Source organism: Falco peregrinus, chromosome 12 (assembly GCF_023634155.1).
Source record: "Falco peregrinus isolate bFalPer1 chromosome 12, bFalPer1.pri, whole genome shotgun sequence".
Taxonomy (NCBI): domain Eukaryota; kingdom Metazoa; phylum Chordata; class Aves; order Falconiformes; family Falconidae; genus Falco; species Falco peregrinus.
The window spans coordinates 6137507-6165414 of NC_073732.1; the positions used below are offsets into that span (position 1 = coordinate 6137507).

Genomic DNA, 27908 nt, shown 5'->3' on the forward strand with positions numbered 1-27908 from the left:
ACCCAGAGGTATTTGCCTTCTAAAAAGCAACCCTGACTTTGTTCACATGGTGCTGCAAACAGTTACACAGATGCCTGACTTTACAATTGAATTTTCCATTGGGTCAACAGGACTTATTTATGTGAGGAACATTAAACATGTCTGTGCTTGCTACCCTTAGACCTCTAAAATAAGCAGATATCATTTTAGGACACAGTTCACAATGAACATAATTTCTCCCCAAAAGTGTTTGTCTCAAAAAAAAGACTGTGCCTAGTTAAAGTTTCTGCACTCTCATCTTCCCTTCTTCATCCACAAGTTTTCCTCCATACTCCCATTTTGCTTCTGGTTGAAGGTAAAGGATGTTAAAAGGGCTACTTTGTCCACCTCTAAGAGGAAGTAAAATTCTACACACAAAAGCTTAATTTAATTTAACCACAGAATTTTTTTCTGGAAGTGTCAGTCAGTTAACTCTGGGGAACAGCCTGTTACGACCACCTGCCTAGAACACAGTGCCTCCCCCAGACTACAAGCCCACATGTACACCTATGGTGGGTGGCTACTTCAGTCCATCTTTCCTCCCAACCTCCCTGGGTTCAGCTCCTCTCAGCCAGCCTTCTCCAGCAGAAACTGAAGCAAGCTGCCATGAAAACAGTGAAGGTAGCCACCTCTTCAGGATAATCACACCAAAGAGTTCTTCAAGTTCATGTGAGTAGTCTCGCTGGTTTCTGTGTATAACCCGGTAGCAAAGCAGGGGCAGAAATTACCACAGGTAGCAGCAATACTCATCTAGTATTTTTCTTTAAAAAAGGATTAAGCAAAAACCTTTGAAACATATCACACCCAGAAACCTCCCTTAAAACACCAAAATAACCTCCTTTCCTTCTGCGCATTCCACTAAAGCTAGTATATGGAAAATACCAGCCTGTACCCCACACAGCCAGGGACCAAGGCCAAAAGACAAGAATAGTTAAAGCTTTTAGCCCTTCAGGACTCAGAGACTCTCTCCTTCAGGGAAAACCCACCCTTCAGTACTCACACAGCACAGATGAAGGACCCAGAAGCAAAGCCTTTTGTGCTACTCTTGCTTTTAAGGACTTGTGTTCCCAGCAGCCCTGGGGAGGCAATCAGGGTTAATGAGTGGGGACATGGAGACACCTGAGGTAGCTGCACCTGAAGCAACACCTGCCCCTTAGCCAGTGTCTTAGCAAGGACTTAGTAAATAAAACCCCCAAAGATATTAGCAGTTCTAAAGCAAGGACTAGGGAGGGGGGCTATTGCAAAGGGCTGCCTTCAGGGCTTCCCGAGCCCCAGCCAGGGACAGCTAGGGGGCCAGGGAGCAGGAGGTTTCCTCTGGAGCAGTTCTGAGGGTCATGAGAAGAGGAAAACTAATACATGGCCAGTGTCCTCCCAGACCAATTTCTTTCTCCTGCTCAAAATCAGCATCCCTCAATGGGGTTGTTCTTGTGACAGAGGGCTATTTATTTTCATGCCTACGACCTCACGGTTTCCCATCCCACTTGCCCTTTAGTCCGAGCCGCAATTATCTCTGCCCTATTGTGACAATGCAGCTTGTGAAAACCATGACTGAGATATTTCCAGGTCAGCCAAATTCAAATTCTTGTACATCAGCTTTATTCTGTGGGAGATTTTCTGTATTACTTGGATACCAGCAGTCAGTTGTGATTAACGTAGCAGAAGACAGAAATGATGAGCCACTTCCTCACTGAAACGTAAGCAGGTAGCCTGAGATACCTGTACATTAAAATGTGTCACTTAGAGATTATGCAAAATTAATAGGTTTTAGATAAACTTTAGGGCATCTTGATATTCTTCCTGTGTCAACGGAGCCAAAATCATAGTTTAATTCTTTAACTGCATTCATCTAGCCTCTGAATTTGATTGGGGAGAATTATTACAACCAAGGCCTGGACCCTGTTGTGTCAATTACAGCCAGAAAGACTAAGAAGTGGCTCCTGCTTCAAAGTCTTTTTGCTGCTCCTACCAACAAACAGAGCACTTGTTGTCCCTGCTTCCCAGACAGGGAACGGGGTCACAGCGAGCCTTTTGCCTGAAAGTGGAAAATATTTCATCCCCAGCTTGAGTTCAACAGGAGCAAATGTTGGGCACAGTGAGCCCAGTAAGGATGCTCTGGACACCCACCACATTCTGAAGAGGCAGGTGAACAGAAAGGCAAAGCCATGACCCTTTAAAAGCATCCTCAGAGCACAGCATGCCTGGCAGGCATGGGTGTGCAAATGTCTCTGCAGGAACACATGGGGAAATCTGCAGAAGGTGGAAATGCCGCTCCTTCCTGGGCCGATGGGCGAAGGCAGCCTCTCACAAGGGGCTTTGCTGTGTATGACTCCTTCTTTGCCATCAGCGGAGCAGAGAGTTTAAACCGGTCTGTCCCCATGTTTGCCTTCCTGAAGGGGAATGGAAAACCCAAGTGTCCGCTCTGGCACCCTGCTGCATGCCTGTCTTGGCCACCATGTACTGCTTTGGAAAATGGGCATTTTCTGAGGCTCAGGGGAAAAGCTGTTTGCCTGACACGCATCTAGGAGAAAGGGGAGACTATACGCATCTGGTGAATATAATCATTCTCGGATCTCGTTCCTGCTGATCTAAACCAGTGTGAATTTGCACTGAAAACGATGAAGCAATGCTAGCATGGAGCCAACGTATGTGAGAGGAAACTCAAGCTTCATGCCTCCAGCTTGTATTTAAAACACGTTGCCTACATGGATTGCTGTGTATGACATAATTATGATAACACATCGTATAGTGCTGGAGCAACATGAAACGGCGCCTGCCCTACCTGACCTTTCCTGCGTTATTAGAAGCTCATTCGTACCCAAAGCACATACAGGCTGAAACAACAAAAGCATCTGCACTGCTATTCTCCTGTATGGGCTCAATTTACTCCTGAACATTGTCATCTACAAAACATTCCTGAGCAGAAGAACAGCTTAGGTGATAGACAGTACCTGCCCATTTTCTCAGCAGTTTGATAGTTACAGGCTCTGGTCACAGCTGTTCAGCATTATGCTGCTGTAGAGCTTCCACTTTTCCCCCCAGCTCATCCTGTATGAGTTCAGTAGATCTGGAAGCTGGAGAAGACTATAGCTATATGTTTACGTGTTATCTGCTTTCTTCAATGAACAGCCTTAAGCCATCTGGAAGAGTCTCTAAATTACTGCTCCCTATCATGCCATCCTCAGCAGATCAGGAGAAACGCTCAGAAGTGCATCTCCCCAAATAGACTCAGTTCTGCAAAGTCTTACTCATTGTGAATAATTCTATGAATTAATTTTTGAAGTGTGTGAAAATCTTTCAGATCAGATCATAACTGATGATGGGAAATGCTTTCTTCCAGGTAAGACCTTCAGGTCTAGTGTCCCACATAGGCAGGGCACAACTAGGGTTGTCAGTGGAAAGCAAGGAAACGCAGCACATTTTTGTCACTTTCAAAATGTGTCTCAGGATTAGGATCTGTGATTGTGGCACATGCTAATTGCTATGATGACAGGCCAGGCTAAAAAAGTGCTTTTCCCAAGAAGGGAAACATACAGAGCATGTCACTGCTACAGCCCAGACAAGTGTCCTTTTTATGGAGGGTCCTACGACATGGACACCTGCTCTGAATTGGTTAAGGGCTGGGGCAAATGGCCAGGTGTTGCTGAAACATGTAACTTTCTGTTGCTCTCAGGTTTTTTTGTTTAAGCAGAATGAAAGCTGCAAAAGGTTTGATTTGCATTCAGGATGATATACTTTTTACAACCCAAATCAGTTAAATAAGAACACGAAGCATAAAGATATGAAGAAAGAGAACAACGCAACAATTTAGGTGAAACCAGGGAAATCAGTCTAAGTTTTGCATAAATACATTGGCAGGAATAAGCCCCATCCTAGATCCAAGGAAGTAACTAAAGATAGATATGCCTATTCTATCTTTTAATGTTACAGTTATTGCTATTTAAATTGAAGCAGCATTTTGGTCTACAATTTCCTATGGTTACAAAGAGGTGCTTTTTTTATCCTGATCTGTGCTTTGGAGAAGAGGCTTGTCTCTCTTAGGAAAATTATGTATATTAAAAACATATTTTTGAAGCCAAGTTGTCAGTTTCAGATTTCTCACTATGTAACCAAATCTCGCAAGATCCTAGATCTTGGAAATAAGGGTCAGAGACTTTGAGGTTTTCCCACCCTTAATATTTATATTTGCAAATGCTTTGCAGTGTAGGATTCTGAGAAGTGGTCAGAGTGATTTTCCCATGTTTGTTTATCCACGTTGACACTCTGGCCAGCTAGCTCATGAAATAATGATGAGGCTGTTTCAGTGTAATACACAAGGAACTGCACTTTTCATATAGTTCCAAGTCAGATGGGGCCATCTGTCATTTTTGCAGCTGAGCTGAATCAAGTTGCTGCAACTTTCAACTTGTATTACCTTTCCCTCCCTGAATTGCATTATGCAGTTAATTTAAATTACTTCAGCAAACAGCAATGGCACTGGTGATGCTTCTGTTGGTAAAAGCATACCTCGGAGCGTTGGCGAGGTTGCATGCATACGGAATTAAGCACTGGACCCATACAGAAGGTGAAATCCTGGCCTCAGCAAAGTTAATGGCAAAACTCCTTTTGATCTTTTGATTGCAGTATGATCAGGCTTTCTGTCTGTCCTGCCAGAGAATGAAACAGGAGGTAGTAACCAAAATAATGAGGTGCTAAGTCCTGAGTGGCACAGTCCCCAAATGTAATTGGTTACACGGTGGCAGCACCTTCACATTCCCACTTGTTTGGTGTCAAAAGATTACCTTTTTTCTGCGGGTCTTATGCAGAGTTAAGGTCTGAAAAGGGGGTTCAATGAGAATAGCACAGCGATATGTTGAATCCTGAGAATAAATCATATTAATTATTTCTGAAAGTACCCTGCTCGTTACCAATTTCACCCACATATGTGATAACAACATTCTTTTTTTTTTTTTTTTGGTCTATGGCCAACACCCATGAAATCACAGACCTTAGAAAACACCCTGTGATTTATGTCACTAATGCAGACAATGCAGGCAGCAAGCTACAACTGTTCCCTGCCCCACACGTGTGGGTTACTCAGGTGGCATGGCAAAGGGGCTGCGTAATTCCCCAAGGTGACAAAGAGAGCGGGGATGACAGCTCAGACCAGGGTCTTAAGATCCTTTTTGTACTTTGAACTCCCAGCGTGCAGCTTCTTAGGATGAAAAGCTACAGGTCCTAAAGCTGTCCAGGAGCTCTGACTGTTCCTTTCTGTCTTCGGCATTAGATGCACATGCAGACTGGTTTTCCACGTTTCTCAAATTTGGTCACATCAGTGTTGGCAGTACACAAGCAATCACAGGGGCGTTAAATCTTCTTCAGTGCTGAACCAAATAATGAAAGGCATATGTATTCCTGTTGTGAAGGTTTTCCCAGCCTTTCCTAAGTAATTGATGTCAGCATCAATATACCACTTTTTGCTGCTATGGTTCAGCAGCGTTTATGGTAAGTTTTCTTTTTAACTGTGCTTTCATTTTTCCAATTTCCTGCTCTTAGAATCTTGTCCAGTAAATTCCTTGTTTGGTTTTTATGGACTTTTTGATCATATTTCTTAGAAGATAATTCTTTTGGGATGTCAGAGGCGTGGAGGAGCTCGAAAGAATTACCATTGTTGACAAGATGTTTGACCATGGACAAGTGTTCCTCATTAAGAACAGGTTCTATTTTCTACTTATAAACACAAACTTCCTGCACACTCCAGTTACAAGGAAATGGCCTTATTTTTATAAGGACACTTATGTTTGAAGCCAGCAAGGGGCTTAGTCCTTCTTTGGCCTTCTATCACATTCATGGTTGCTTGCCCTTGCCCTTGCAGAACTTCAGAGAAACTCCTCACAGTCTATCATCAACCCTTGACCTAAAGGAATACAAAAATACCTTAAAAATAATCTCCTGTGGTTGCTGCAGACTAGCCCAGACTGCTGAGTCTACCATACCTCCGCACCAGAGGACTAGAGTCATCCCACCCATCCTTGGCTCCCGCTGGCTCTGTCCTTGCTTTGCATTCTTAATTCCTGGCTCTTCCATTGTGTTGATCGTCTTGCAGCACTTACATCGACACAGATCTAATGCCTAGAGCAATAGCATGAATTGCCTACGGTTACCCAGGAATACCATGGTATGGCTCTAACCAAAGCCTGGATCTCCTAGGTCTCTTTTGAAATGATTATTTTTTTCTTTCTTAGTGCCATCTTTACTAGCCTCCCTAGCTGAAACTTGGCGCAGCTGACTGCAAGGAGCTGGCACACAGGAGCAATCCAACTGAAATGAATGGAGTTGCTGGAAGGCTCAAAACCAATCATCCAGATAAGTTACCTGATGTCACACAGGGTGAAGACAGTGGAAATCTAAAGACTTCAGTAATTTCTGGCTTAAATCCTGGCAGAAGCCATGATTCAGGAGACATTAAAGCATGTACTTAATTAAAACATCCAGCTTATCCTATCCCTGGTCAATAAGGCATGTGAATATGTTTAACTTACTTGCTTTGCAGTGCTGTCAGAAATAGTTGTTGGCTGCCCTGTAACCTAGAGCTAAGTACTCCACACGCTTTCTGCCAGCTTTGGACCGCTGTGGTGCTGTTTCCAGAAGAAATGAGGATTTAGGGCCACACTGCAGTAGGAAGGCTCTAAGTGCTGGCCGTGCTGGCTGCATTCTCTCCCAGTTCTGGCAGCTGTGCCCACCTCACCCCTGTGTCTGTAAGCCTGACCATTTCCCGCTTGCTGCCACCTGCCTTACAAGCCCATGTGCTTTCAGAGAGCTCTCACCTGCTCCTAGCAAGGCCATCTTTTTTTTTTTCTCTTTATTTTCTATAAATCATCCTCTAAGTTCCCTGTGATGTAAACACAGGGCCTGAAAGGGATGATATGTTGACAAAATGTTAGTTTACTGTTACAGCTTCGAACAGTTAAGGATGATCCAGGGTTTTACATTACACCCAGTTTATTTCCATTGTAACAACCACCATTATTTCTTTTTAACTTCTTGTTAAGGACAAAGGCAAGAAAGCAGGGAATGGGAAGGAGGGGGAGCATATTTAAATAATTTCTATTTTAAAGCTTTAAGCAAGGCTTTTATTTTATTTAAAGCCTGCATTCACGCATTCACTTTGCCCTGACGAAAAAAAAACTTCAAATAACAGATTTTCCCACGGAATGGCATTTCCACGTTTTGAGCAGCTCTCCCAGCAATACGTACCTCAAAGGGGCATTGTGAGCCTGAATTAATTACAGCTCCATCCTCACACGCACTGGGCTCTCTGGCCCCAATCCAACAGAGCACTTAAAGTGCATGTTTCTTGCCAGGCGTGCGAGCCGGCCTGCTGGTTTCGGCAAGTCCCTCTGACTATGTTTAAAGTTAAGCATGTGCGTAAGTGCTGTGCTGGAGCAAGGTCAAAGGAGGCAGTATCTCATAGGCTGAGCCCTTTATATCTCTAGAGCATCTTGAGGTCTTCAGAAAAAAGGCCTCTTCTATCAGAGGCAAACGTTTACATATGGAGCTGCATGTAAACCTTAAAATGTAACTTTGTGAGCCTTCGTAGATTTGATGTACCCGCACTTGCCTTTTTTTTTTTTTTAATAAGAAGTATTTAAAATACTAGCTGCTTCAGACTTGATATAAAAATAACAGCTGTGTCGCTTCTAGATGGGAAGAAAAAAACATGCAAACAAGCTCATGCACACAGAGGGAAAAGTACTTTATGTTGACGGATTTATAGTCTGAATTCCTGGATTGTCCTGTTTTGTGTAGATGAAAATAGGCATTTTATCATCAGCATGATGATAAAAACATTAAGAAGCATGTAAGAACAAGAAGGGAGAGAGGCGGGCCTAACTCAAAACAAAGAGAAAAAACACTGATGTGAGGGTGGGCTCACACGAACAAGATGATGGCAAAGATAAAGGAGCGGGAGTCATTTGCGGAGCAGTATTGCTGGTTCTGAGCGGAGGGCTGGGGAAGGGAGGTGTGTGTGGTGGGGATAGTCAATCATGTCTGCAGTGTTTCTGCGAGGCCAGGAGTGGATTATGTGTGTTAGGCTCTGGTTTCCCTGACAGCTTCAGAGGGATTAGGAATCCTGCTGGCTCAGGCAATGAGGAGGGCATGGGAGGCTGTTATCTCTTGTACCTGTGTTTTTGACAATGAGGAGAGGAAGGACACTGGGGACTGGAAAGGAAAAGCAAGAGCTTTGCCCCAAGGCTAAGTGAAAAGAAAGCTGTATATTGAACAGGGACATTTTATACAAAGGCTGAGGGATATCCTGGCAGCTTGTTCAGTGGGAGTCACAATCTAACACAGCAGGTTGGCTAAACTGAAAAAGTAAAGTTTGTGGTTTAGGGTAATCCTTGCAATATCTGCTAGCCTTCCCCCAGGCTGAAAGTGGTGAAAGGAGTGGTGACACTGGCAGGGTTGTCCAAACACGTGGAAACACACAGCTCACAGACAAGTCCATACTTTGGGCTAAAAATTGTGAAAAGAGCCAAACCAATAGAGAACTCGACAGGTGCCTGCATTTATTAACAAGTACGGTGAGGAATGGGTTCCCCCTGTTCCTCTTTTTTGCACAAAAGACCCTCTCTCTGCTGGATCTTGAGTATGGCCAGCTTGCAAAAACAAGTAAGCACCTCTTATTACCGCTCCCCATTTTGCCATGCTGCTGGGGGGAGCACAAGAGTGTCAGTGTATGCCTACTCCCCCATGCAGGGGCCAGGGCTGGGCTCAGGTGGGTTATGGATGGGGACCACAGCACAGGACAGGCCACCAAGGAGCTGCTGGGAGGGCGCAGTGACATGTGGAGGCAGGTGACACCACAGGGCCAGTGAAGCGCTGCTTAGAGGGAAGTTGTATCAGGACTATGTGGGTCAGTGCCTTTACATATACTCACATCTGAGGCAATAAATCGTCTAAGCCATAAATACTCAATGTGCTGTGCTTTGCATGTGCTCACACAGGAGTCATTTTTATCAGGGTCCGTCCTTTACTGAAGCAAAAAGAGAGCAGAGCTCTCAGGCACCAGCTGCCTTGTGCAAAATGGGAGAAGACGGTGCCCTTGGGAAGGGAGGTTTGAGGTGTGCTGTTGTGCCACAGGTTTCCCAAACCAGGGAAATCAAGGTGCTGGCAAGAATTCAGCGAGAGAGGGAAAACTGCCCTTTTCTCCCAGCAATGCCTAACAGTGCCTGCCCAGCTTCTGGCAACTGTCCCCAAGTGCTACACAGCTCTAGTGCTGGGTGAGACAAGCTGCCACGTGCCTGAGCCACCCTGCTTTGCACCATTTGCCTTCTAGTGTGGGTCACAAGCATTTGCCTTGGAAAGCTTAGAGCAGGCAGTACAGGTACAGCAGCTTGGGCCACAAAGATAAACCACCTTGATTCAGGCCCCAGGCAGCGTGTTTAGCTTGAGCTCCCACCAACACTATAAAAGCCACAAGTCAAGGGGAGCTTAAAGTTCAGCATGTTTTAAAGGGGTTAAAGATAGATATGAACATCATTTAGATTAAAGATATTGATAGATATGTAAGCGCCTTCGTGATTTTCCATGACCACATGGGAAAACATTAGCAATACCAGAAAATGAATCTGCGTTTGCAGAGGAATGCTTTGAGGCTTTGCCAGAGAGGTCACCTACACCCTTCCTTCCCCCGCTCACCTATTGACTCCTTTAGAAAAACTCCAGTAGTTCATTGCTTTTCCCTATAACAATCAAACATGTTGGCGGGGCCTGAGGGCACTGATAAACCCTAATGGCCCCAAGTGGCTTCACCTGGAGCCTCTCACCACACCCCTGCCCATGGGCCCAGGAGCCCTTTTAAACTCAGCTCAGGGGTATAAATTGTAATTTAAGTTCTGTTGTGTGGGAATGTTGGTCTTCAACTCTGCTAGAGCTGTGGCTGTTCCTGTTCCGTGGATTCTGCCTGTGTGTTTGTGACCCTGATCCATAGCAGGCTGGGGTGAGTCACTGCCCAGTGCTGCCTTCCTAAATGGCTGATAAAGCAAACTGGGGGGAACAGGGGGTCTGGGAAAGTGATAGTGGGTTTTTTTGCCCCCTTGTTACTATAAAGGTGAATGGTGTCTGCACCATTAGATAGAAGGTGCTCCTGGTTTCTTTTTGATTAAGGTGAAATTGTGGTATCTCCTTCAATCACAAAAGTGGTCTGCTGAAATAATTGGTGAAATAAATCTCAGGAAACTGGTTTGGTTAGGTAGAGGAGAGAGCTCACGGCTGGGTTTGACAGCCAAAAGGTGGTGTGCAGGAGGATGCCGCAGGGAAAAACAGGATTAGGGACTAAGGAAATCCTGCCTGGCTGTATAGGAATGATGTTGGGAAAATCAAAGCTCATTTGGTCTGCAAACTGGCAAGGGGTTTAAAGGGTGACAAGAAGCTCTTCCACATCTGTGTGAACAGCAGAAGACCCTGCAAAGAGGATGTGGGGCCAGCCCTGAAATGGTGGAGGACAGGGTGTTTCAGTGATGGTGGATATATTAAGATGTGGATGCTTGGACCTTCTCTGTCTTTGTCTTTGCTGATGGAGTCTCCTGGGCCTTCACCCTATACACAGGGCCTGGGACACAGTTCCTACAAGCATTGGAAGGAGGATGCAGGTAGGGACCCCCAACCAGGCAGAAGGAAGAGTGTAGGTGGAGCTGAAATGGTGATGGTGGAGTACCTGCTCCAAACCTGCTGGGACATGAGCTCCATTGATTACTTTTGGCTTTGATTTTCTTATCCTGTCCCTGAAATGTTAAGCTCAGCTTTCCCCATGTTCCCAGTGACACCTTGGCATAAGTAGGCACCTCAGTGCTGAGATGTCTGTGTAATTTCCCTGCTTGACAGGCTGCTTGTGTGCAGTCTGGTGATGACTGCTCTCCCCCAGTATCCATGGCCCTGCTCCAGTGCAGCACTGTGGTGCTGCTGCCCAGGAAAGAGGGAGCTGGACTGCAGCTCCCTCCTGTGCACATGGCATCCCACAGCTGCCTCCCTAGGTGTGTGCCCTGGATAACAATGTGCCATGGGCTAGGGGGGTGTGTCTGCAAACAGTGTCAAAGCTGTGATGCTCTTCTGGTGGTATTTCTGCTCCCTGGGCCGAAAAGGAAGTGTCAATGTGAGTGTGCAATGGAACATCCTCTGGGTAGGGGGTCTTGTGCCTGACTACAGGACAGGGCTCCCAGAGTCTGAGAGTGGGAATGAAGACAAAGGGGTCATAGTGTTCTTTCCATGGGGTGAAACTTGCAATGGAGAGTATCCTTCGTGCTGTTTCAGATTGTTTTAATAGATGTGGTCTGGTTTAGGATTCAGAATACCCTACAGTATTTCTGCTGGGGTAGGGAAGTGGGTGGGCAGGCAGGGACCTGAATGTTCTTTTCAGTGATTACTGGGCTGGACTGTGCCAACTTTATTCATGCTGACTGGTGCTGCACTTGGTGCTTATCTGTCTGAAGGATCCCACCCAAGGTGTGAGTCCTTCTGTAGTATTTTTACTTTGTTTGATGGAAATACAAGCTTTGGACTGTTGAAGCAATAGAAATTGCAGTGACTTGGAGATGAGAGACTCAAACCTTTAGAAAGGAACAGCCTAAATCCACCTTTTGAGCCTGTAATGTGCCCCACCCTTGATGGTGTGACTGAGCATCTTAATGGTGATGCTGACACTGAGTTGTACTGGAAGACTAGAAATAGGGACTGACTTTTAATGCTTAATTAAAACTTTAAATAGCACACTCGCTAATTTTCCCCCATACCCCAAAAATGCATCTGAGGAGTCCCCTTCTGCTGAGCAAACAATATCAGTGCTATAAAGCAAAGTCTCTTGAGGTAACGTCTTTATATCTTCTGAGACGGGGTTATCACCGTTGTGACTTCGGTCACAGCTTCTTGCTGATCTCCTGATGAATCTTAAGTTTTGCCCTGACTCTAAGCGCATGACCAACCAAATGCCAAATCCAGAAGTCTGAATCCCTGGAAGCGTGAGCGAGTCCCGCGTTTCCGAGTTCCCAGGTCGCGGACGGCAGAGGGAGCCGCAGCCCCGCGCTGGGTCCTGCCCGCAGCCTCCGGTGGAGCCGGGAATTCCAGGCAGAAAACGTGGGGCCGGGAATTGCAACTCTCCCTGCTTCGTGTGGCACGGGTTGCTCCTCATGAATGAAAGGAACTTCCATACCAGGGCTCTGGTAAAGCTGCCTTGCAGGTATGTATGGCTTAACTTCAGTCAATACTGACAAAAAGTGGCATTCAACTGAATGTTGAGTCGGGTAATAGTCTGGGCTGTCCGTCAAGTTCAGATGCAAAGTCACTGCAAAGCAACGTGTCAAACATGGGTATGGGGCATGGTCATCACACGATGGACTACATAGCATAAATGCTGCAGGCAAGAACTGCTTTCTCTGTGTTCAATGGTAAGCATCAAGGAATTTCAGAGTGTCAAGGCTGACAAAGCTGTTATAAAGATTAATTTATTCCATTTGGTCACCTTTTGTACTAGGTTCAGTCTTGCTCAACCTCACTAGTCTAGCACATCAGTCCAAACTAGAACCTTAGACCTCTAATAACTCCTCTCTGCAAAGTAGCTTGCACAGCTTGGTAAGGCTACTAACTTAAAAGGCCAAATGCCTGATCAGAATAAATAATACATTAAAACAGGCTAGCTATAAGGCTAAGTGTTGCCTCCAGTGTATACTGCCTCCAGCAGTAGCTACCTGGGTCACTACAACTTACAAGCTCCTAGAGCTGTGCAGGGTTTGTTCTTCCCCTCCAACCACAGTATTAGCACTGATCACTCTTATCCAGAAAAACTGGAACCCAAGGTAATGGCAATTCCATTTTTGGATGGTGACTCATAGTCCTCACCGTTTCAGTCTTTAAAAGAGCAAACCTTTGTAAGATGGAGAAACAAAATGTTTCTTTCCTGACAGGCATGTAACACTCCTTGGCTGCTTCACTAACCTTGAAGGAACCCAGGACACAAGAGTTCCCAAATCCTCCCTGCTCCTCAGCTGGGGATGCCAAGCCATGTGCCATCTTTTCCATGGGACTGGCATAGATGAGCTGTGGTGGGTCAGGGTGTGCAGAGAGAAATGGTAGACTGCAGATGTGCCTCTTCCTCTGTGCCCTTCAGGTTTACTCATCAGTAGCCAGCAGAGTACAAGTCTCCAGCTATACGGGCATTTGCAGGTGAGTTACAGCCCAGCTCTCCCCATGCAGTGGGTACAAAGCAGCAGCAAGGGCAGTGTGGTGTCTGTGGTACCCACGGTGCTGACTGGCCCGTGAGAGATGAGGCTACATGCAAGCTGAGACAAGCTGCGGCTCTTACAGCTCTTGAGGTTTTTGTTCCCACTGACCAGGCAGCGTGACTGCTCAAAGCAGTGGTAATATCCTGACGCTACTTGCAGCCTTCGCTGAAGACTTCTTTCCCTCTCTTGCAGGACCAAGAACACAGAACACACATGCCTGAGTCTTGTCCCAGAGCAGCATGAGGGGCACTGTCCTTCCTGGTGCAACTGCTTCCTGTGCTGGCAGGCAGCTCCTCCCTGGTGCATTATTGCACTTGTCAAACCTTTGCAAACTGAGCTTGTTTCTTCAGATGCTGGCAGGCTGAGGGATGGTGAGACGTGGGTGCTGCTTGTAGTGCTGCACAGCAGCTCCAGCAGTGAGCACCAGGGTAACCGCACTCTTCAGTCGTACCGTCCAGATCAATATATATTGAACTTGATAGACTTCTATCAAGGTGGCAGCTTCTCTTTCAAAAGTAGGTATCTCCATTTGCAGCTGAAACCATCTCTGGATAGCTGGATGATCTCCCTGGGCTAACGCCCTGTTTCTGGGTAGCCAGGTCACTGCCACTGTGGCAGGGCACTATGCAGCACCTGCTCCCTTCATATGTGGCTTTTGGTTTGGCAACTGCTACAATGATACAGCCCCTAATGTGGTCTTATTGATTGCTGGTATCAATACTAGCAACTATCAATACCAGCAACTTACTCAGATTTCCTTGATGGATTTTTTTGTAATCAAGCCTATCTCTTCATCAATGTTGCTTAATCAATTTTATTGTCTATAGAGCAGAGCTGCTTGTGGTCAGGTGTAACTGGTGATATTGAAGTAAGCCTTGGAGTATGAGTAAGAGGAAAGAAGAGACCCTGGGTATGAAGAAGCGTCTGTTCATCCTATTAAAATCGTAACATCGTTTGGTAACAAAGTATTTAATACACTCTTAGTTAAAGAAACCTCTCTGAAATGAAAACCATAAACAGCTGCTGATGGCTTAATAGCTTAAGAGTAGCTGGGGCATTCGATCAATCTGAAAAGCAATTTATTGTGAGTATATTTCAAAATGGTGGAGGTTATTGCTATGATACATCTAACCATAATGGCAATGGGAAACATATATCCTCTCTTGAGAGCTGTGAAAGGGCTCAGTGACTACTTTGTTAGGTTCCCTAATGAGTTCAGTCATCTATGGCTGTGCTGAATAACTGAGTATGGCTAAAGCAAAGAACTGACTAATTTATCAAAAAAGGTGCCTTGGAAACAAACTTAGGTCCAATGTGGGTGCAGGAAGGGAGAGGACAAGTCCTGGATGCTCTGCTGCTAGAATCTGGGTGCTGCTGCCTCTCATTCTCCCTGCAGCAGGACTGCTTGAAAGCAACCGCTCCTCACTGCAATGCCCCTTCTGTGGTGTTAACAGGCATTGCCTGCCACATCTCCTGAGGAAACAAAATGTAGGCAGCCATGGCTTGTTGGACCTAATACTTCTTGGACCTATTCTGCATATAGCAAAAATAGTTAGAAACCATTAGCAAATTCTAACCCGCTTCGGCATCCCAGATGTGAGGTTCCTTGTAACTCAGGTTAAAATTTGCAGATGGACGCTGGGGAAAATGTATTGGTGACAGGAGGGGAGGAGAAGTCAGCCTGTAGCTATTCTTTGCTTGCTCAGGAGCAGCTGCTTGACTGGTGAGCAGCCGCTGGTGCTGTGCAAGCAGCCTTGCATGGACCCTTGAGAAAGCCAAACTGGTGCTTAGAGCTGGCAGTGCTGCCCTGAGAGGGAAGGGGACAGTGAAGGAGATCTGAGAGCCCCTTGCAGGAGCTGAGGATACTGGCATGTTCCTGGGGAGAGGCACTGGGATACCTGGCAGGAGCATCTCACTGGGAGCCAAGCTGCACTAGACCTGCAGCCAGTGGAACTGCTCCCTTGCTTTGCTTTCACTACCTGCTGCTGCATACAGCACTGCCTGCTGTGAGCACCTGGAAACTCATTTGCACCACTACAAATATAACCTTTCTTCATACAGAGGTTAAAATAAGTTAAAATAAATATGGACAGATACTTTCTTGTTTGCTCTCGAGTCTGATTTATTTAAGTGTAGAGCTATTCCTTAACTCCATGGCTTGTAAATCTCACCTTCACCTTGACAGTTAACTCCAGTACATGTGAAAATGGTTCATTTTCACTTGGCTATCTCTAATGGCACTACAGTTAGTCTGTTAATTGTTTTGTAATCAGTCTGCTGTGTCCCTCTTCCATGGCTTCCAGGGGCTACTATACCCGGGATGATCAAGCTAGCTGCTGACAGGCATGCTGTCTGTTCACAAGAGCTGGAAATATGCAGTATTTCGGTAAAGCAGACTCTAAGAACATCCACAGGGCCAGCCTGTCAGCTCGCCCAGCTCAGCCCAGCAGCTGAGGATGCCTGAGAGTAAGACACAGAGCAGAAGTGCGGTGCTGCTTGGTCACACTGATCCCAGGCCATGCTGAGACACCCTGAGCCAGAACACTGTGTAGTTGATAATACATTTTGATAAGACATGCCATAGCTTAACTGTCAAAACCTGCTGCCTTGTGTTTTGAACAAGCCATTGCCAGACTAATTTGATGTTTCTTGGTAGAAAACAAGGTCTCTTTGTCCTTTTGCTGGCCTGAAGGCTCCCAGTCTGCTTTAGCTAGTCCTTGACTGTCAACTCCCTTCATCTTCTTCCTTGTACTTTTCTTGTCATGTCCTTCTGTGATGGTGAAACCAAAAATGCATGCAATATGCAAATGGGAGCAATTGTGGCACCATGGCATAGTGATCTCCTGTGGGTTTTTTTCCTCTTTTCCTGTTTGATTTGCCTTTTTGTCTGTGACTGAGCATTGAACAACTTTTTACCAGAACTATCTATGTAGTTCCAAATCTAGTATCTCCATTGGAATGGTCATATACCATGGACCTTTACGGTTTACCCAGGTACGCCATTTTACGTTTACTTTTATTGGCCATTTTGTAATTCAGCTGCTCGGTACTGTGAGGTCCTCACATGATTCCTCCTTGTCTGCTCTGAGCTTTACTATATTGGCTAAACTAGCTTCGTCAGAAAATTCTGGAGCTTTTGTATTCACAAAAACTGAAGCAAAGCTCAAAGGAAAAGTGAGGCTGTGAATGCCTGAAAGATCTAGGGCAATTCACACCTGTCTGAGCAAAGCATATTTTAGTCATGTGAACCTCCTTTTGACCTGTGCTATTTGGACCAAATTGCTGGAGGAAATAATCAAAGATTTGTGTTTCCTTGGGATGGTCTATATATCACTGCCATTGCTTGTTCCTGATGTGCAAAAGTGGTGCAGCCCAACAGAGAACATTTTGTCTACTCAACCCAAGGGCAAAGCACTTCACAGGTACCTGTAAGTGCTATTTAGTTTTTAAATAAGTTCTTACAGAGCTCTGCATGCATGTGCTTTTTACCTATTGATTAAATAGGAAATATTCCGTTTCTTTTAACGTATAGGGTTTTTTTTTAGTGCCTGGAGGAATATAGAAATTTGTGTGTGTGTGTAATACCAGTCTAATAACTATTGAGAAAACAAAGGCATCCATAAACTTGCTTTTTCCATATTCATTTATTTTTTGTTTCTAGTTAATCAACAAGAACCACCGAGCTGCTCCACAGGGGCTGGCTCTGGGTAAAACAGCCCATTAGCAATGGGCCCACCTGAAGGCAGGCTCACGGGGCTGGTAGCTCCAGGGCTGTTCCCCAACAGTGAGCAAGTCACACGAACGACTGCGCTGCCCAAACTGCATTTGCCTATTCCCAAGGGAACATCCTCCATGCTCAGACTGATTTCCATCTCTGACAGAGCTGATTGATGTATGTGGGGTTTTCTGGCTTTGAAAGCCATCTACATAAAGTATATATTGATTGGATCCTCCTGGGACAGGTGAGTGGGATAAACTTATTACCATCAGCTTCTGCTATAAAGCAGAGCTTTTATGAGTCAATGGTCTTATCTAAAAAGCTTCACCCAAACTTTAGAATAAGGTACTTGAAGAACTTGCTGCCAGCAAAAGTAACAGTGTTTTGAACTAATGAGCCTTTCTGAAAAAGTTTCGTTTCTTTCAGAAATAAGTAGAAATTAAAACATTGGACTCTTTCAGCAGCTGCCCTGTGAAGTGTTATAATATCTACTGAAATACAGTTGCTGCTGAGCCAGATTTGCATTTGTGGGCACCATGGTATCTCCAATTAACTGCTCAGCAGTGAAGAAGCCTGCAGGGCAGCAACTGTTAGTGGAGGGCTCCACTAAGTGATCCATACCAGCACTTTGCTGGGCATTAAGTGCTGTCATTTCAGCTGCCCTCTGTGTGGAGCTTGAAAAAAGGAAAGGGGTCCTAGAGCAAAAAGAAAGGAGGAGGTGGAATGAAAGTGCTTGCAGCATATCAGAAATGCTGCAAGTCAGTGCACAGTGTGCTTTTTGGTTGGCCCTGGAAGATGCAGAGCCCTGTTTGGCACACTGAGCACACCATGCATGATCCTTCAAGCAACAGATGAGAACTTACCAGTTCTTCTCTAGGGTCAATGTTGTTTTTAAATCAGACAGACCCAGTGGAGGGGAGCAGTTGTACAGAAGCCTTGATAGAAAAGGGATTAAAATTAACATTTTAAACAACTGTATATCTTGGCTGTATCCCTATGCAACTGCTTTAAATGCTAATTCTCACCCTCTTTTTATAATTTCCTAGACCTCCTTTAAAATGGAAACCCTGAGAATTTATTTCCATCTGCAATCTGTGTGCTACCAAATGGAAAACATTGCTAAGAGTCCTCTTGTTAAAAGACTGTCGCACAAGGTCAGGTCTGTGATCCCCCTAGCTCTGGAAGGGAGTCACTTCAAGCTTCAAAAGACAGAATAAGAAACTGTAAAGAAGGTAGGTGTAATAGGCCATGTCAGTGTGAGCCTCGATAGTTACACGAATCCTCCTGAGATCATCCAGCATTGCAACAAGACCACGCGGTGAACTGAGTGACCCTGGACCTGGTAACCTCTGTGACTTTGTCATCCTCCTACAGCAGCACCGTTATTCCTCGAGAGAAGAGCTGCAGGATGGGGCCGTCTCAGGAACATCATCATTCTCCTTTGTCGTCATCCAAAATGTGTGACCTTGCCTCCCACTTGGAACTATACCTCCCTTATTGACTGGCAAAATAAAAAGCTACTGATGGATTTGCACAGAAGTAGCTTTATGCTAATTATTTAATTACAGCTAATGACAGTTTTGTGTGTGTATTAGCATATGTCAGTGCTTCTCATAGTTCATTTGAACAGGATATACAGGTTAGGCAGTGAAAGGGAACGCACTGTCTGGCTTTGCAGGCAGTGCTGGTGCATGGACCCCAGCACCACAGGACTCCACCAAGCAGGGGAAGCACCTTCTCCCACCGGCAGCAGCCCAGGGGAGTGGGGCAGGGGTGCTGGAAGTACCTGGCTGATGTAGAGGCCCCTCTTGCAGGACTAGGAAATATTAAATGGGAGGATTAAAACCTTTCAAAGATGAAACAGATTCTGCTTTCATAATAATTTTCTCTTCAGCCTCCACAAGAGTTGGCACAGCTTGGTGTGCTACAAAGTACTCTCCCCACCTCCTTGCTCAGAACATCTTTAATTAATTCTTGGCAGGACTATCTAACTCTGCATGTAGATAAGAATAAATTTCAGCAAAGCTGGGGCCTCCTGCAAGGCCACTCGCCTGGGTCTCTCTGCTGAAGGACTTTGCGTGAATACAAAGACTTTCCCAGCATGGCATTCCTGTGGCACACAAATGGATGTGGTGAAGTGAAGGCACCAACGTCAGCACCCGCACACACAGTTAGGAAATGTAGGGGTCTAAAATCAAGATAGATAAATGATTCTGTAGACCATAAAGGCAACTGAAAATTCCCAGCTGAGAGAGTGCAGATCAGATCAACAACCACTACGTTAAGATCATCACAGCATGAACATGAGCAGTGAGCTCTGCACTGGCATTTCAGTAGCTCCTTTCCAGAGCGGAGCCATCTGGAAACAGCTGCCAGGTCTGGCAACACAACCTGAACAGCCACGTCTTGTACGAGCATGGAAATCCCTGCACCTCCCCATGAGTCGCAGAGTACTTTCTGCTGCACCTTTGTTCCTGCCCACACCTGCTGCCATCGTTTTTGTGCTAAAAGAAAAGAACATCGACTGAATATTCTCCAAACTCTGTCTCCCCTTCAGGCTTCTTGAAGTTTCGTGTTTACTCAGCAACCTGCACAGACTGAAGCCCAAAGCACCCGCTTGGCACTGGGAGAGGAATCTTTCCAGCAGATCAGTGTAATGCGAAAACGCATTTCAATGCACCTTATCGACCCTCTTTGGAGGCTGCAGTACCTGCACCATCAGCATGGCTGAGGTCTTTGGGGACCTACTTAGTTGCTTAATGTAAGCCAATTGATTTCAGTGAGCACCTGGCACCTGTGTACACTTTAAGATCTGGATTTTAAGGATCCCAAGTAGAGAACATAAATCAGCATCAAGTGTTCGCTGGTTTTGCGACTCAGCTGGAGAGGGAACTCAATAACCTCTTGCCAATTTGCTCAACTAACATTTCTTAAAATCTCTTTTTCTAATGGGGCAGAAAGAAAGAAAATCAAGAAGGCAGCAAAGGTAATAATCGCCGAATTTGCTTCTGGATTTTTTCCGTCTTCAAAATGGGAAAGTGTTACTGTCAAGGTTGATTCTGATTTCTTCTCAGAAACTGCCCACTGCCTCTTTCATGGACAGTGAGGAAATACAATGCAAATGTGAGCAGTTAAAATACCTCTACCTGAAGGCAACAAAATCAGATTGGTGTAGTAACTTGGTGACGTTTCTCTTCTTTTCCCCCCACCCTTCCTTAAACACCACTGCTATTTTACAGCAATAGAAATCCTTTTGGAGTCTGTAGCTGACTCGGAGCTACAGACCTTTACTACTGCCAGAAGAAGAAAAGGGGAGAGAGAGAGGTAATTTCTAAAGTGAAATTAAACTAACCATAAAATAAAATATTTCCAAAGACACTTAATTTCATGTCAGTTCAGAGGAGCCTTTTGGATTTAAGCCACCTAAAAATAAAATACTGAAGTACACACTTCAGGACTGTGTTTCTTTTAATACTCTGTGTTGCAGTTCAGAAACCGTAAGGAAATGTAATTGGATCTTGTTATGCCTAAATTAAAAATCAGAATCTGCTTTGGAAATTATTGTAATAAAAGAAGAAACAATAGACTTTGCATAATTATTAATCTCTTGTAATAATCCTCAGCTGTATAGGTTATTTTCCAGAAACACAAGCAGTATCTTGCAGAAAAGATGAAATTTATTGGCTTGTTTTTCTTCTGTATGCTGATGAACATGCTAACAGGTAAGTTTACTGCTGAATTTATTCTTGCTTACTTTTTCAAGCAGCCAGAAATATTCTGTTACTAATACAGTATCTTCTATTTAGTATCAGTTACCACTCGCATATTAGTCACAGCTGGTCTGGCTGCTAGTTAAGAGTATTTGGTTTGTAGCACCAAGTGACTGCAAACAAGGAATTCCTTATTCAGTTGTTCAAGAAACAAAAAACACTTGGCTATACGGAGGGTCCTATGTTTGCATTAAAGAACTCATCTGCTTCTGGCTACACAGCAAACCTTTTATTAACAGTAAGTCCTTCTGTGCAGGAGCTGATACTGATGAGTTTCCTCTTTATTTACAGATGCCCGATCAATCCAGGATGGAGATGGTAATTCTTAATGTGTTTTTCTTTTCTTTGTACCACTAACGATTAGGAGAGTCATTTGTAACTCCCAGACCTGATCCTCAGCAGTGATTTTGGCAGGAACGCTTACTAACCTCCGTGGGCTGTGGAAGTACTTTCACTTAGTTCTGGTGGAGAAAGAAGAATGAATTTTTAGAAAATTATTTAAAATTTATTAAAAGGTGGCATATTAATGTCTAATAATAGAGCTAGTATACTTGCAGTCTTAAGATGAAAAGGGTCAAGTCGCTAATTCTGTTGTATAAAGTCATAACTGGAAAGCACCAGATTTATAGTAGAGATCTGAGAATTTTGTCCATCCTGAACAGTAATACATACAATGTGTGCCTGGTTACTGGCAAGAAGTACTGACTTCCACAACAAAAAGCTTAAAATTTACAAATTGCCATGAATCCAATTAAAGAAATGTTGGATTAAATCTCTTAGCACAGCTACCCTGTGGTTCATTTCAGTTTGTGTGATTAGTCCATTGGATTAGTGTTTGCCTTTGATTAAAAAAAGCCCTCAACATCCTAATGATGTTTACATTGGCTTATTGATGATTACACCAGTTAACCTCTCTTCGGTGTTTTCAGACAGAATTATTTCTGAAAATGAAGTTGCATAGAAACATCTGCAATAACAAGGTACTGCTATTGCTGGTGTACATCTCGGTTAGTGAAAACAGCAGGACAGCCAGCAGCATCCCAAGTGCAGACACACAAATATGCAGGGGAGAGTATTGTAGCAGATATGGAAAGTAGAAATACATATACAGAATAAGGGCTAATATGATTACTTATAATTCAAAACTTTACTCCCTATGTTCTATTATATTTCCTTACAGCTCTAAAACCTTTTGAATTTATTATTTGTGTTTTCACACGTTTAAGTGTGCTATTATATTTGTGCACAGCAAATATTTCTGCGGCAACCTCTTAGATAGTCAGGAGAGCGTGTGTCAATCTAAAAATAAAATCTTGTTCAGGCAGTATCCTGTTGCTCTCATTACCAACAATTATGGTTTTCTTTCACACTGGGCCAAACAGCCGACTGCAAAGTGAATCTAAGGTCAGCTGGTATAAACAGGGAATTCTCTGCAGACAGCATTTGGCTGGTTCATTTGATTTGTTATATGCCATCTGTGCCTGCATGCTGCAAACTTTACTCCGTAAAATTAAGGTCTGACAATAGGATTGTTGAAGGTTCTTAATTCCCACTAAAGACCCCGGTCACAAGCTGAGCCTGGTGAGTGGAATGGTTCCCATTTATTTAAATGGGTTTTAAATCAAATCAAAATACTGGGTTTAGCTTTGCTGCACATAAAGACATTTGTAACTATGTGGTCTCAGCTAGTGCTTGTATGTGCTTCTCTGTTTGCCCAGATTTGGGCCCAAGGATGGTCAGCTCCTGCATTTTCAGAATTGATTTTGTTTTCCTGCTGAATTTGAAATCTTGTTTCAATAAGTATTTCACATTTTCTCAGATAATTCCTAGAACAGGCACAAATGCTGTAGCTGTCTTCCAAGTGGCAGTGCCTTTCCTCTCCATCTCCTTAGCCTGTTTCCTACGGCCTGCTGAGAAGAGGCACAACTTGTTGGTTCTAGGCAATGCTTGTGCAGCATGGACCCAGCCCCTGGGGATCTGGGGTGGATCCTGCACCCCCGGCTTCTACGGTACTCAGCTGAGATGGCAGGGGAGAAACTGCATGGCCCCTTCCCTGGCTCTGCCACCAGCAGTGGGGGGCCGCAGGGGCACAGCGTAGGTGATGGCGCCTCATTCCTTGTGGTTTTGTATTGGGCAGAGGAAATGGTGTGGAATGAGGAAAAAAACGCCTTTCGATTGCAGTTCTTCCTGCAATCTAAATAGCCAGCAGCTTTCCAGAAATTAAAGCAGCCTGATGAATTCTTGAATTGCTGCAAATGCTGATGATGTCCTTCATTCCCGTGCTCCATCTTGTCGCACTCTGTCATTCCTGGTGCAACCGGAGCAGAGAACATCGGCTCCATCTCCTGCCGCAGGAGCTCCAGGGCAACCTACAGCCCCAAACCACGCTGGCTCCCAGGCCCACACTTTGAGCAAAAATGCTTCATATTATAGTATTCTGCAACACTTTTTTTTTTTTTTTTAGATCTCCACCAGGAATCGGTAGCTTTGCCGTACTGGCCCTTCTCATCCAATGACTTCTGGTCCTATGTGGAATATTTCCGGACCCTGGGAGCCTACAACAGGATTGATGAAATGGCCAGAGCCTTCTTTGCCCAGTTCCCCTTTGGTAGCCACCTTGGCTACCACGTACCTGACCATGAGCGCTAAATGCTTCCCTCATTTTTCTGGAGCTGGGGCCGAGCTGTTTAGGTGAATCCATGGCTGCCAGCCAGCGGCCCTCAGCAGCCCCTCAGCCCTATTAATACTCCTAGCAGTCACACGTAGCACACTTCATGCTTTTTAAGGCTTTAAATGCTACTTAAATTAGCCTTTTTGGCAGTTTATGCTTTTGCACAAAATCAATAAACTCCTTGATTCTGTTGCATGGTTTCAGGAGGTGTTTTTTTTTTACATGTAAAAAGCCAGAAAAACGCTCTCTGGGTGTAGGGTAGCTAAATGCCAGTCTACCCAGTCTGGTGGCTGGAAGGACCCCCAGTATAATTCACAGTCGCATCCTTTGCAGGGTAAATGGTGCCCTCTTAGCAGTCCCTGGGCTACCTCAGCGCCATTTTCCTCACGGCCCCCGCCGTTGTCATGGCGAGGAGGGCGGGGTGAGCAAAATGGCGGCGCCATTTTGCTCACCCCGCCCTCCTCGCCATGACAACGGCGGGGCCCGCGCTCAGGGCAACCAGCGAGAGGGGACTCCTCCAGGCGCGCAGAGCGGCGCCTCGCTGGCCGGCCTCATAGCGGAAGTAGGGGCTGCGCGCCCGGAAGTGGTGCCGCTGAGGAGGCGAGCGGAAGTGTCGCCATGAAGCCGGCGGTGGATGAGATGTTCCCCGAGGGAGCTGGTCCTTACGTGGATCTTGATGAGGTGAGGGGGTGTTGGGGGAGCTGCCTGCGAGGGTGGGGGTAGCTGGGGCTCCTAGGCGGGGCAGGGCCGTGCTGCCCGGCCGCGGCCCGGAGGCGCTCAGCGCCTGCTTTCCTAGGCAGGGGGAAGCACGGGGCTGCTGATGGACCTGGCCGCCAACGAGAAAGCGGTGCACGCCGACTTCTTTAACGGTAAGGGCCGCCGCGCTCCGGGGGTGGGCGGGATGACGGGGCCACCGCGGCGCCTGCCCGCCCGGCGGGGATGGTAACGCCTTGGGCCTGGCAGGTAACAGCGTCAGAAACTGAAGATTATCGAAACAAACCTCGCTTGGTTTCTCTATGACCTCATGTCTTTGGTGCCTGATAGTCGTTGAAGTTCTCACTAACCGCTCTTCTAGTGAGCGGTATCATAAAGAGCGCTTCAGTGTTAAATGATGCAGGTGGGAGTGATATAATTAACGTTTCTCCTCTCCTGGAGGTTTTAGGCGATTTAGCCTGTTAGTCACTAAAAAGAAAAATGCCTTAATCTGTTTGCATAACAAATAGCTTATATTAAACAGAGTGAATATGTGACAAAATGTGGGCAGAACTTTACAAAATTGTCTCTGGGTGTTACTACTTTATAGATAAATCCTTAATCTCTTAAGGCAGGCGTGCATATGTATCCAAAGGAAAACAAATAATTGGGGTTTGTAAATAAAACTTTGGGGCGTGTACACTTTTTGCATTTGAAAGTCAACTGTCTGCATGTAAGCATATACAGCCGCTTTTAGAGAGGCGAAGAGCTATGTATCTGAGCACGCAGGGATAAAATATACACCACCTGACATTTGGTTACTAGAGTGTGTGTGGGGTTATGCTTCTTAAGAAGTGTATTTAGACCTTTCAGTAGTGAATTTCAGATATGTTAATAAGTCAGGTTGCTGCGGTGCTGTTGATGATCCAAATTGACAGTGGAACAAAGTAGATGTCTCATGTTGCTCAAGACCTAGAATACAGGAGAATAAAGAAGTTCAGGTTTGATATGCTCTCACCAGTTGTGAGGCACCTAGCTCTGTGTTGGAGCCAGCATATTCACGAGTAGGAGTAGGTATTTCCATAAAGTTCTGCCATCAAACTGTGGTATTACACTCCTTCGGTAGTTTAGGACTCTTCTAAATGAGGATTATTCCTCAGTTTATTTTATGGCATGTGTACATTGCATTCTGTAGAATTAAGACGTGGTTTCATTTATGTTGTTAAGTTATGGTCAATATATGAAGAAGATATAAAGCCAAGTAGTTAAGAGTACTTCCCAAAGATGACTAGAACAGCTGTGATTAGCTGGCCACATTTCACTAGTCTGAGATAGTTCTGAGAGAGTAATGTTATTAGCATGTTCACAGCAATGAAATGTTTTTTAAGGAAGCGATTTTTAACAGTAAATCACTAATGCGAATGTCAATCTGCAAAATTTATAAGCATGTGCCTGGATACTGTATCCTGAAGCCAGAATTCTGCAGAAGTGTCTACATCTGAGACTTGCTGCATGCATAAAGTTAGTACTTGTTTAGTTCTGGAGTCTGGGAATCGTGGCTGATGCACTCTGAATGCGATGGCTACTTAATGTGTTTATAAAAGCCTCTCCTTTGAAGCTTCACTTTGCTTTCATAATTTAATTGCAAAGCTTGTGTTGTAGAAGAGGTTTAATTTGTGTGTGCTGGAGAACATAGATGTGGGTCTGCCTGCCTTCTCTGTCTCTTCCCACCCTGATGTTGCATTTCTGGTAACTGATGGTGCAGTAACTTTCTTTCACTTAATTCACTGTTATTTCTGTCTTTAATCCAAATAATGAAGAACTGCACTTGAGTATGTGCATATGTAACAATTGCAACTTTTAAGGTTAATTTTACCTTATCTTATTTTTCTGACTAGATTTTGAAGATCTCTTTGATGATGATGACATCCAGTGAACTTAGTTGTCCAGCTATGCAGTGCTGAGATGTGGATTTTTCTCTAGGATCGCCTGTGGTGCCCATTATTTATTAAAATAATGAAAACAGGAAAATCATGGGGGGTGGGGGGGTGGAAACTGAATAAGCTGCTTGGGGAATATGAAAACCAGATGGTTAAATATAACTAAGGAGGGAATTGTGAACTGTTATTTCTAGGAAGCTGTGTGTAGATTTTTCTTAAAATTTTACTTGCTGATGTGCTTATCCAATAAAATAAATTAAAAAAAAAAAAGTCTGTCTGGGATATACTTTGAAAGTAGATATTGCTGTGTTCTGAGCTCCCTTAGAGAACGATTTTTTTTTTTTTTTTAAATTAAATCATTCACTGTTACTTTTGGATATTATATAAAGATACAGTGGGGGATTTTGGTGCCAGAACGCAGCAGGGCATACTGCTGCCTAGAAAAGTTTTGTTCATCCCACAGGATAGGGTTATTGTTAGTTGCTGGTTCTGAGTAGTCTGACTCAGGTGAGTAGTTCTAGTTTTGTATTGTCATCTTGCTTGATCAAAATATGCAACCTACCTTCATGAAACTGGGTAGAGGGCAAATAATGCTCACAAGTCCAGCACAGCCTAAAACTCAAGGGTTTTCATCCTGGTAGGTTATAGTGACCCATTCAAGATAGGTATACCTAACACTTTTTTTTTTTGTAAAGCTTTCCAGAAACTCTGTTTCATGTTAAAAAGCAGCATAAATAGTACTGCTGGCACTTGGAGTATGCTATGCCTGTCTGTAGGAAGGGAGCTTACGCTGTGCGGTGCGTAAAAAATATTTGAGTTAGTGAAATTCCTTACAAAGAAAGCTGCTGAATTTCATGAACTGCCTTGGTGTGCAGCTTGCAGCTGATGTCACTGAAGCTACTTTGTGTACTTACTAGTTCTTGCTAACTAAACTTGCACTTAAATCAAATAACTGGTGTGGTTTTCTTCTCTCGGGGATGAAGTGAAATGAAAGGAATGTTCTTCAGAGTTGGAATGGGGTGATACCAAAGGTTGTAGCTGTCTGGAGCGTGAAGCTTTCTCCTTTGCAATAAGACTAGGTGAGGAGTTTGTATGTAGTTTCATCTTTCTAAAGGGGGCTGTCAATGTGTAAGAACTTTCATCAGGAACTGTAATCCGTTTGAATCCTCTGTGCGATAGTATTAATATGGAAAGGCTTATACGGAGAACAAAATGTCCTTCAGCTTCACATTGTTTCTGTGTTATCATTTGTCAAGCCTCTCAGTCTAATTAGTCTGCAGGCAATCAACTGGTTGTCAGGAAATAATCACAAGATGTCAAAATCTCTAATAAAAATTGATTTAAAGGGCAATTGTCTGCTTTGGCCGTTTCATCTATTGAGCTTTGATTCCTGTACCTTTTGTGGAGATTGACACTGCTCATAATAGGTGTTTCTGAGTGAAAGAATAAGCCTGTTCTAGCAGCATTTTGCACGCATGTAGACTATATGCTATAGAGTATGAGCTGCTGGGTACTGCTCAGTATTTCAATGTGCCAGTAAAGGCTCTAGTCTGAATAGATTTATGGAGGTACTGAGGCTGGTGTCACGAATTGTCCCACTGACTTCAGTGGGACAGCTGGTAACGTGTAAAGCTGACCTTCTGCCTGAGTCTTGGCAGGATAAGGTCCCAAGTGCTAAACTGCTTTAGGAGGAGTGTGGCCCATTGTGCAGCACAGATGAGAAGGCGTAGCTTCAAAACACTTTGAAATCAGCCTGTTCCCTTTGATATTCTGACAAGGCCGGTTTTCTGCAGGAAACTGCTAGCTGTCACAGTGTATTCTTAGGAATTAAGGATGTGTGGTCTA

General features: G+C 44.6%; 2 protein-coding genes across 3 annotated transcripts; both read left to right on the forward strand.

Moving 5' to 3' along the window:
* Positions 1-20180: 20180 nt before the first annotated feature.
* OTOS (otospiralin) lies at positions 20181-23622 on the forward strand. Of its 2 annotated transcripts, none has more exons than XM_027779476.2 (4): positions 20181-20313; positions 20613-20711; positions 21051-21077; positions 23224-23622. In XM_027779476.2, the coding sequence occupies exons 2-4, from the start codon at positions 20660-20662 to the stop codon at positions 23406-23408; spliced, it is 264 nt and encodes an 87-aa protein (XP_027635277.1). In that variant the 5' UTR covers positions 20181-20313; positions 20613-20659; the 3' UTR covers positions 23409-23622. The 2 variants fall into 2 exon arrangements, with proteins under 2 accessions (XP_027635277.1, XP_005232351.1); XM_005232294.3 differs by having other exon boundaries at positions 20621-20711.
* A 337-nt stretch (positions 23623-23959) lies between these two features.
* On the forward strand, positions 23960-26333 carry COPS9 (COP9 signalosome subunit 9). The gene is made up of 3 exons (XM_013295105.3): positions 23960-24111; positions 24227-24299; positions 26022-26333. Exons 1-3 carry the CDS (start codon positions 24049-24051, stop codon positions 26057-26059), a joined length of 174 nt encoding a protein of 57 aa, XP_013150559.1. The 5' UTR covers positions 23960-24048; the 3' UTR covers positions 26060-26333.
* The last annotated feature ends 1575 nt before the right edge of the window (positions 26334-27908 follow it).

Coding starts and splice junctions, on each gene's coding strand:
- OTOS (XM_027779476.2), top strand. CDS start 20,660: ATGAAATTTATTGGCTTGTTTTTCTTCTGTATGCTGATGAACATGCTA. Junction 20,712..21,050: donor GCTGATGAACATGCTAACAG/GTAAGTTTACTG, acceptor CTTTATTTACAG/ATGCCCGATCAATCCAGGAT. Junction 21,078..23,223: donor ATCAATCCAGGATGGAGATG/GTAATTCTTAAT, acceptor TTTTTTTTTTAG/ATCTCCACCAGGAATCGGTA.
- COPS9 (XM_013295105.3), top strand. CDS start 24,049: ATGAAGCCGGCGGTGGATGAGATGTTCCCCGAGGGAGCTGGTCCTTAC. Junction 24,112..24,226: donor CTTACGTGGATCTTGATGAG/GTGAGGGGGTGT, acceptor CTGCTTTCCTAG/GCAGGGGGAAGCACGGGGCT. Junction 24,300..26,021: donor GCACGCCGACTTCTTTAACG/GTAAGGGCCGCC, acceptor TTTTCTGACTAG/ATTTTGAAGATCTCTTTGAT.